At 37.9% G+C, this 11,196-nt stretch overlaps 1 protein-coding gene across 1 annotated transcript; it reads right to left on the reverse strand.

Moving 5' to 3' along the window:
- Positions 1 to 6,251: 6,251 nt before the first annotated feature.
- Positions 6,252 to 6,737, reverse strand: LOC121770139 (B3 domain-containing protein Os03g0212300-like). The gene has a single exon (XM_042166931.1). The coding sequence runs from the start codon at positions 6,735 to 6,737 to the stop codon at positions 6,252 to 6,254; it is 486 nt and encodes a 161-aa protein (XP_042022865.1).
- Between the last annotated feature and the right edge of the window lie 4,459 nt (positions 6,738 to 11,196).

Raw genomic sequence — 11,196 nt, forward strand, 5'->3', positions numbered from 1 at the left:
TTTATTTAATCAAAATTTTCAACGAGTCGAATATCCACTTTTTGTGTCATTGGACAACGACAGTCAAGCTTAATTTCAATGGGGAGAAGAGTCAGGTAGCACTCAAAAATTAGGTCTTGAAAATAAATGAGGGCACATTAAAATTATAGGCCCCCACCCAAATATTTGGAACTATGATGTTCTCGAACTAACTCAATATTCAAAACACCATTTTAATCTATTAATCTAATTCTACTTTTCTAACTAGTTTACAGTATATAATACTCTATTTTTTTTCTTTCTAAGTAGCCTAGGTAGAAACCATTAACCATCTTTTTAGTCGTAAAATTTGATTAAATGGCCAGATATAACTTGATTTTCTTGCTAGAAATTCTTACAACAATAATGTATAATATGATAGTCGGTAATAGGTTTTAAAGATATAATTAAACACATACAAAATTAAGACTTGGCTGCAATATCTAAAGAAGCAAGTCCAATCATAACGTTGCACAATAATTTTTGTAAATAGAATAGATTTGTGGGGATATCATAAGCTAATGTATTTATTATGGTCAATTTCCACCAACCTTTTGCTGCACTGGGCCACTTAATTAATTATTAATGGATAAATAATGTTTCCACGCTTTTTTATGTATTTCATCCCAATAATAGATCATATGAGTCCAAAACTTAGGGGGTGGCAAATCGTGCAGATTGGGTCGTTATCGGGTCAACCTGATAACGACCCAACCCAATAAGGCCTAACCTGAATCCGACATGTTAAGAAAACTCTAAACCCAAACACGAACCCAACTTGCTACCTTTAAACCCGAACACAACCCGCATCCGACACGAACCTGTTAACGACACGATATAATTCGGGTTGACACGACACGATAACGACCCGAAGATGATATTACACGATTATAACCTAATATTACACGATTAAATCTAATATTACACGATCAAACCTTATTTTTAACCTAATTTGCACGATTAAAATTTGTTTTATATGATTTACACCTGATTTACAATAAATTTAAAAATTAAAGTAAAATATATTTTTTAATAATAATAAAAATAATAATATTATTTCTTAATGTGTTATATGTATCCAACCCGCATCCAACCCAAACCCAACCCGGAATTATCGGGTTCTTAACGGGTCAACCTGATAAGGACACGAACCCAATAAGACTTGATCCAAATCCAATAATTTCGTGCGGATTCGTGTCGGATTATCGTGTCGTGTCAAAAATTGTCAGTCCTACCAAAACTGAAACGGCTGCCGTATTGTTCTCTATTTTAGGATTTTATTGTGGACCAATAAATTATTTGATTTTTTTAGCAGAAATGGATGTTTCACCTAATTATTGATATGTGTTTTTAAGGGTTCTTTGCAATCAAACCGTTTTCTTTTTCAACCTAGCTTGTTATTCTTTAGTTTCAATAGATTAGGAATGAGTTGTTTTCTTATAATTGTACGTAAGCAATTAGGAAGTTGTTTTCAATTATATTAATGAGGAATAAGTTGTTTTCTCTTGTACGTAAAAAGTTAAGTCTGATGTTTATTTTTGGCATTTAATTGACTAATGGAGTACTTGAAATTTTAGTGTCAATAGTAAATTATGTTAATTTGAAATTTTACCAGTAGCATTTGGAAAAATATTAAATGTATATATAGTTTTACTGAAACGAAAAATTATGAATGTACGTGCGCAAGTAGAAATTAGAGATCATTTGAAGTACTTTTTACTATTTCAAAGTTTTTTTAGACGAAAATACCCTCAATACCTTAAAGTGTATATATTTTTAATAAATTTATTATATACTCATATTTTTTTATAAATATCTTTACAATATATTTTTGACAAATTTTCTAAATATAATTTGACCTTAAATATTATCACTTAATTTTGTGACATGCAAGTAAAATTGCTTCTTCAATTTTTTATATGAATTTTTTTTTAAAATTGAATAAAGAACTTTTCTTTAATAATAAAAAAATTAAATAAAGATCTTTTCTTGCATGTCACAAAATTAAATGATAATATTGAAGGTCAAATTATATTTAGAAAATTTGTCAAAAATATATTTTAAAGATATTTATAAAAAAAATATGAGTATATGATAAATTTATTAAAGATATACACTCTTTAAGGTATTGAGGGTATTTTTGTCCAAAAAACTTGAAAATAGTAAAAAGTACTTCAAATGATATTAACTCATAGTTGGTGGACCTTAAATAATATTTTCAAAGTTAACGGACCTAAAATGATACTTTGGTAAAGTTCGTGGAAAAAAAAAATGTTCCCTCTATATTTTATTAGTTTCTAATCGTCAGAAGACTTCTACCAACTGCCCTAAAAATTAATTTACTAATATCTCATGCAATAAACTAGTATATCTCGTAGAACTGAACTACTACATGAAAACAACTTAAAAAGAATATTATATGTAAGATACTTTCTTTTCGAATTTCATCTTATTATTATATTGCTTAGTTTGTCTTTTGCTACAATTTTATCTGCAAGTCACGTTGAAATTAATCAGATTTATAATTAGCATGGGAAAAAATCGTATCAATTCATATGGCTTCCCACGCAAATGATATAGAATCAGTGGACCATGAGTCATCCAAAATCCACGTCACTTCTTTATATTATTCCAACATTACTGTTTACCACATTTCTTATTTAAGATACTTAGTTCATAGGTGTAATGTTTTTATTTTATTTATTTCATTTTCTTTTACTATTTTATTATTTCAATTAAGTTACATCCTCAATAACTAATATGTGGATTGTATTATTTAATAGTATAGCGTCTTAATCTCTCCCATGATTTTCTAAACCAGTTTCGCATCCTGTGTTATTGCTGGAGTTCAATGAGAACAATATTTTTCATTTATAACTTTTTGATTGTCGTGGTAGTTCAAAATAAAACCTCACAATAAAAGTTAAAGCTCGTGTTAAGCTTAATTTATTTACGGCCTCTTATATTTATAATTCATTTTCACGATTATTACCTTAGATAATTTAAATATATGTAGAATATTTGATTAAAAAATTATTAATAAAAACAAAAAATATTAATTTCCTGGTATTGTCTTGAACTCATGTTACTCTACCCTTTCTCTATTCCTATCTCTATTATCTCCACCCAATCTTGACTCAATCCGTATCAGAAAAGCTAAAAGTAAGATTTATACTACTTCATGTTATATCCTACTCCCTATAAAATCTTTTGTAGGCGTATTAATTATTCTATTATTACATATATGTTTTATAAATTCTTGTATAAAATATAACATAATATGCACAGATCTAAAAGATTATAATGATTTGTTTTTCCAAAAAAAAATATGTACTTGAAGGATAAACCCTGAAATATGATATATATCTCGCAAACATAAGTTTGTGAATATGAAAAGTGAATTAGCTTCTTCCATTGTTATAGACGATAAATTTTTTTTGAAAGGAAATTCAAAGGGACCACGATTTTTTCCAGAATTTTAAAAAGGACAACTCCATGTATTGGACTATTGGACCATGGTAAACGACATTATGCATTAAAAAAACAAATTCAGCAGAAAAATACACACATATGTTAAAAAAACCAGGACTATTAGGCCTCGCTTGATTGGCCAGATAGGATGAGATAAGCACTCCTATCTCTGACTTGTCTATGGTTTGATTGCCCTGATAGTGTTGCACAACGACCCGGGATACAACCACCAACCCGGGCCGCATTAAGATACCAACACAGTTTTTAGGGGTATGCGTATCAGGCTTATCGGCTCCGATACGCCTTATGCCGTCTTTCCCGATTGTAAGATTGCCTAAAAGACCCCGCAAATTGCCGATTGTATGTGGTGTTGTGGCAATATAGGCTATACAAAGTGTTGTTCGAATTGAAGTTCAGCGGCGGCGATTTGTGGTGAGGCTCGAATTCCGGCGGCTATTTGGTATCAATTTCGATTCAATTGTTCATTAATTGCATAATTGTCTCTTTAATCCAAACATTGAAGTTGTGTGTATGTTATTAGCGATTGCGCAGCGTACTTTTTCGATATCATAGCCGGCGGTCAATGGATAATGGAGGGGATTTCCGTGAGGTATGTGAATTCATAGCACACCATTGTTTACGCATTTGATTAGATCTGAATGTAAATTTTTCCATCTTTTCTGTGATATGGATTGAACTCTATACAAATTGGTAATATTTTGGTGTCTGAATGTCTATGTTTTCAAAGTTTACGTTGTTGTTGTGATTGAAGTTAGTGCAAGGCATAAGGTTTCAATTTTATAATAGGCAAAAACGATTGCCTTCGCTGTGTAAGTTTACTAGGAATCTTAAATCTCGAATTGAAGTTTGCATTGTCTGTTATGGACGGCTTGATCAGGTTTCAAGTACACAAAATGACATGACGACCGTGTTGATTTTGCTTGAAGAGGTTATACGCAACTATCAAATTAACCTGCTGCTCATCTCTTTGATGATATCATTGATTTGCCCTAAAAACCGCAAGCGTAAACGTTGGGATCGTCTAAATCAGTCAGTGGTTCTAGATTCTATTCCGGCTCATGTCCGTCAGCTGGATAGACTAGTTCGTGTAACAGATAGGGCATGCGTAGATAATTTACGGATGGATAGGAACACCTTTGGGCGTCTATGTCGCATTCTCCGGGACCGGGTAGGCTTAATTGATCAAAGACTAGTCAGTGTGGAAGAACAAGTAGCCATGTTCCTTTGTGTGTTAGCACACCACAAGAAATCTCGCATCGTTGGGCATAATTTCATGCGTTCGTCTCAGACTGTGTCAAAGTATATACACATTGTACTCCGTTGTATTCTCACACTACATAGTATTTTTTTGGTGAAGCCCACCCCCATAGATGAAACTTGCTCTGACCGTAGGTGGAAATGGTTCAAGGTACATATATATTGTAATACTTCCTTAAGTCTTCGATATAATGCTTGATTGTTGCTGTTGTCTATATACAGGGTTGTCTGGGTGCTTTAGATGGTACTTATATCAATGTGCGTGTTCCCATTGCTGATGCTCCCCGATACCGTAATCGAAAAGGCCACATCACCACCAACACATTGGCCGTGTGTGACCCCAAGCTCAGATTCATTTATCTACTACCCGGATGGGAGGGCTCTGCGGGTGACTCTCGGATTTTAAGAGATGCCGTCAGCAGACCATTAGGCCTCAAAGTTCCTAAAGTTAAGTTTCATATAGTTGGTTCAGTTAATATCACTTGAATTCGTAGCAAGTTTTCTGATAAAACATGGTATCCAATTACAGGTTGCTACTACCTATGTGACAATGGATACCCCAACGCTGAAGGTTTCTTGACTCCTTATAAAGCAGTTCGTTACCATCTTAAGGAATGGGGCGTCGGTCGGCAAGCTCCCCAGAATCCGGCAGAGCTTTTTAACCTCAGACATTCTAAGGCGAGGAACGCCATCGAACGATCGTTTGCCGTGTTGAAAATGAGATGGGGTATCCTCCGATCTGCAAGCTTTTATCCGATAGACGTTCAAACCGGCCTAATAATCGCATGTTTTCTTCTTCACAATTACATAAGAAGTCAGATGGTGGTTGATCCTGTGGAGGCTGAGTTGGTAAACGAGGAAGAGTGTGATGACGAAAGTGATAATGAGCCTCCGTTGGTCTCTGATAATATCAGCAGTGTGGAACCCTCAGCAATATGGAATACAAAAAGGGATGATCTTGCAAGGGCAATGTGGGCCGAAAGAAATAATGGATAGGTAGTGGTTCTGAAATTGATTCTTGAGTTCTGCCTTCCTTAAACCAGAGCGTAATTTGGATACATTGTTCTGTGTATTGCTCGTTTTCTTGTACGCATTCTTAACAATTTTCGATTGTGTTGTAACCTGACATTTTTCCACAGAAGGGAGACATCAAATTTTTATTACGCCTTCGTGCAATATTGTTGTTCGTTTGGAGACATCATTTTGTATTAGTATTTGTTGCATCAATTTTCATACAAGCGAGAACAATTGTTAATAGAATTCGATGCATCAAATTTCACAGATGGGAGACATCAACTACATTTCATATTCGAAATAACCACATCAAATACATAGGAGCCAACATATCAACTTAACAACGGCTGTAATAACAACACTAACTGAAAATTTGGTGAACTTTAATCACCTGGACACAGCCGAAACACACATTGCACCCGCAAGAGTTCTACTACATACATAATACATTTTCACATCATTCCTAATACTTACGGTCGATCAAACCACACATAAAACTGGACGTCAATCCGATCAATGAGCTTGAAGTGGCAGCGCGTACCAACAACGATGTTGTTGGCAATTTTGAAACGCCGCCATCCACGTTTAACCCAAATCTTGGTGTCACTGTGGTCCAGAACAATGAACCACGAGTCTCCGTTCACGTTGAAGTAAACCGGATCTTGAAGTGATATCATCCGAATGTGGCGACGCCAAAACGCCATCGGAATCTCTAGAGAACGGGAAATGTTTGTGCTGTCCAAAGTTACAGTGAAAGTCGGGCAACCATCATCAGCTAAAACCCCGGGGTCCGGCACATACTCTTCCTCATCCGAGGAGTCGCCCCCATCCGTGTCCGAGGGCACATAGTCGTCGGACGTTTCCACGTCCGGAGCATCACTGTGTTCTGAGTCGCCGTATACACCTTCCTCTGCCACGTTAATGCATAGCAATGAATTAAATACAGACGCATCCATATATTAAACAAGATTAAAGTTTGTCTACAGGAATTAACCGTGTAAATCACTAAGTCGAGGACATCCCGTCCTCGGGTTATAGCGCTTCACATGGAATATGCCCGCATCTACCATAGTGAATGTAAGCACGTCATCGTGAATAATGTTGTTCGCGAGGCGAAATTCGGCCCAACCATTGTGGAAATGGCAACCACTCGCAATGTTCAGGAGTCTCACCGGCCAACTCCTTCCACCCGGCATGACTAGACGACAGTCAAACATGAGCCTTGATCCATGAAGAGATACAAATTCTGGTGGTATGCGCTGCAAATAAACGACCCCCTATTTCAGTACAACCAACTACGCTATAAAACAACCAAAAACATACGAAAAAAAGATGAAGTACTAACCAACTCATTTAGGCAGTGCTCTATCGAGATTTTCTTCATGAAGGAAGGGTGCCGAGAGTAATCCATAGTCGCAGGGAATGTTTGGTGAAATGTGGATGGGTGCTGTTGATATTGTAGTGGCCTATTTAATCACCCTCAACCACAATTGTAACTGTTGCACTACAGGGATTTAATAAGCCATCTCACTGCCGTGATTGCTACAACGCATGCTGTCAGTTGCCTATACAAAAAAGGTGGGTAGTATTTGGAATTATATGCACAGAGATTACTTATAGAATTGGAGAAGTGATTCATCACGGGTGGAAGTTTTAAAAGTTGTCATGTATTGTTCAAAGTGTATGTTTGTGGACTTATTAATATATCTACTACCTGCCAACATCAATTCTAAAGTTTAGCTATGTAAGAAAGACTATATTTATTGCTCAACCATAAATTGCTTCGGATGAAAAGGGTGCTCCCTTTGACAAATATTGTGTCATCGTCACTCATACACCAATTAACACAATGAGCTTCAAAATACCTCCACAAGCAATGTTCTTCTACAGGGGTAAGTGGACCCAAGAGATGGATGCCATGCTCCTTTCGACGCTAATCACTCTGAGGACCGGACGTGAGTGGGAAGATGGCAAGGTGCCGGACGCGGTGCTCCGCAATGTCCGTGATGTGATCAATCATCCTTTTGGATTGGATCTTACAACCGACGACATAGCAGTGCGTGTTAAATTATTGAAGGCTAGGTACGTGCGTTTCAAAAAATTGGTCAAGACTAACGGTGTCCAGTGGAATACTCAAGATCGAATTGTGTCCGCCTCGGATGCGACGTGGAAGTTTATATTCAAGGTTCGTAGTAGCTCATGTTTTTTTACTAAGTCCAGAAAATATATGCTTCTTAAAAGGAAATCATGAATGCGCATCATTTCTTTAAATGTAATGCACTCTGTTTGCGTAACTTTGCTTGCTAGAGGGATGCTTCGGCGGCGGCGTATTACTATCGTGATGAGCCAGATTTCAGCCTGCTTGCGAGTTTCTTTGGCGCGTACGACGTCAAAGTTGAAATCCCTGACGAGGTTATTACAATTTCAGACAACAGTGCGGAGGTCATAGTGCTATCTGACTCCGACATCCCGGCTGAGCCAACGCAAAACCGGCTAATTCATTCACCCGCGATCTCTGATGAAGTGACATCACCGATGCCGGTCTCTTCAACGTTTGTTCGGCGTAATCTCTTTGAAGTAGACATACCAAGCTTCCACGCGCGTCCCAGTTCTTCATTGCCTACTGTGTATAACAATGAGAAAAGGGTCAACTTCTCCTCATCAGATGGAGAGTCGTGCGCTTCTTGGAGTCCTTCCCCGAGGTAAGGTTATGGTGCCCTGGGGCGCCAACCATGCGTTACAACCTTTTGTTTTGAAGTTCAATGGAAATGACTAGTTTTGTGGTGGGAATGGTTCAACTGATGTAATATGAGGTCTTTTAGCTTATCTAATGTTTGGCTGTATATTGGGAAGCATCATGTGTGTCGACTGGAACCACTTAAACAGAACGCTAATAAGCAGACACTAACAAATAAGCTAACATTATCAAATAAGCTAACAGTATCAAATAAGCTTCCATCAAAAACTATGCATAACAAAGTGTCATGTTCAGGTAAAGACCTTAAATAACAACAATGCATACAAAAGCAGGGCCATAAACAAGAGTTCCCAAATGAGCCCCTACTGTTACCCCAAAAAAAACTACCAACTGCTGCACCATAAAAGCAAAAAAACATCACCAACCATTTCTTCACCGAGATCAGCCTTGCAACATGTTGTCAGTTTCCAATAGGTCGAACACAAACGCTGCACGAGCAGTTTCCGGCAACCCCCAAAACAGGTCAAGTAGCTCGGGTTCTTTGACCAGCTTCTTACTCACATAGAATTGTAGCTTAAGAGATAAGCCTGGTAGACCCTTCAGTTGGTCAAAGACCTCAGCCCGCTTGTTGCTTAGATCGAACTCGTATCCTATTCTCTTCGAAATCTCGGACAAACGATCATTAGTATCGCTGTGAATCTATCCCATGAGCGTTAGCACGCCGTCCATCTTGTCTTCGACCTTTCGCTTCTTCATCACCTTCTTAGTAAGTTTTTGTCCTGGACCGGACCTCGACCCAGATGCAGCACCCACGGCATGTGCTTCACGCACCCCGTCCCCCGAAACAGTCCCGACATCAACACCAGCACCAGATCCAGGCACTCCACCCTCTGTTACAGATTGGCTGTCGTCTAACATGTCTGGAAGGATCCCGTCCGGGATTGGCTCGTCAGGAAATAGCTCTGCAAACGTCATGTGGGGGGAAATGGCCTCATCGACTGGAACTTCATTTTGTTGGCCGTATATTGAACCCGCAGCAGCAGCCACGTCTATACCACGTTCACCATCGGCACGGTCCTGACCAAACACCTCCTTCCAGTCTTCGTATTGAGGCCACGATTTGTTCCTCATGTACTTCGCATGTCTGTCTTTCTGGGTACAAACATCCAGAGCAAACATATCAAGATTTATACACCCACTGATCACTCCAGCAGTAGGCTCGCATTGAAAAATAAAACATTTTTCAAACCCCAAACCAAATAGCACATTACAGACCTTGCTATATATATCAAGATTTATATACACAATGATCAATTCAATGTAATGAATCCTAAGCAGTAGGCACGCAGGGAAAAAAACCATTTTGCAAACCACAAATCAAATAGAACAATACAAACCTTGCAAAAAAGTGCCCACTGCTCATCATCGGCTTCGATTCGGTATGTACCATCCGAATTGAAGCCAATGCCGCTGTGGTTTAACATCATCTTTAGTGATCCATAATTCCTCTTCCAAGTAGTTATTTTGGAGTAGATGTGCGGGTGTGGGAGGATATCGGTATTTGGAAATTCACGCTTTATCGCCTCCCTCGCGCGTACCAGGTAACTAGAGCGAAACCCGTTGTCGGATTTCCATCCATTAGCTGCCAACTCCTTTAGAGTTGCCATTAGGATCTCTTCTTCACGGACCGACCATATGCGTCTAGACCTGTCAGCTTTTGAGTTCCTAGTCGGATAGAAATCGTTGCTACCTATTGAAAGAAACAACTGAATATCGATTTTTTGTGTATGCATACCATAGTAAACGATTACATGAATCAAAAACAATATTACCCTCTGGACTTCCTTCGTTCTCGCTAACGTCATGGTGTTGCGAGGCCATATCACTCAAAAACTACCAAGAGTCAGAAGTAACAATGCACTTTAAATCCTATACAATCGGACACCAAAACATCAAACACCAACATTGGAAAAAGTATAAACGACGATCAATTCATAAACGTAGATTATCACGATACGAGCGAATCAACCAACTCAAGGTGTACCAAGATTAAGAAGTAACAATGGGCGATAAATTCCAACTCAATTTAGTCCAAATGAACCCAGATAGTATACATTCAAAGCAATCACCTTGGTTAATCATTGGATTTGAAGAGGTTTTTGAAGGATTGCATACCTGTCGATACGAAAATTAGGGCGAATGACGATGGGAATTAAGTAGTTCGACAGATGTTGCTTGGAATCTGCAAAATCGTTCTTCACGACCGCGGTATTCGGCGAGGCGCGGGAACCATTTGGGCGAAATATTGAATACCCGCTATTTAGGGCAGCAAGGACAAAATGGGATATTCAGTAAATTTATGAGGACAAAACAGACTATATATCATCTTATCATACATTTTCGATTATCTAATCAAAGACAATAAAAGATTTCTTCAAAGCAACATCAGGGCTATCAAACATCGGTTTGTGATAAGCCCCATCTGACATATCATGCAAAACCATATAAAAAAACCATATCTCACCCCACCCTATGTGGCCAATCAAACGAGGCCTTATGATGATAGTGACCAAGAAGCAAAAAAGTGTCACATATTATTTCTTTTGTCCAATATTTCATTTCCATTACAGATAACACAAAATCGTCCCTTTAAATTCCATGATTACTACTAGGGGTGCTTAATCGGTTCTCCAATTCTCGGTTAACCGTAACCGAAA

The sequence above is a fragment of the Salvia splendens genome, chromosome 16 (assembly GCF_004379255.2).
Source record: "Salvia splendens isolate huo1 chromosome 16, SspV2, whole genome shotgun sequence".
Taxonomy (NCBI): Eukaryota; Viridiplantae; Streptophyta; class Magnoliopsida; order Lamiales; family Lamiaceae; genus Salvia; species Salvia splendens.

Coding starts and splice junctions, on each gene's coding strand:
- LOC121770139 (XM_042166931.1), bottom strand. CDS start 6,737: ATGGATGCGTCTGTATTTAATTCATTGCTATGCATTAACGTGGCAGAG.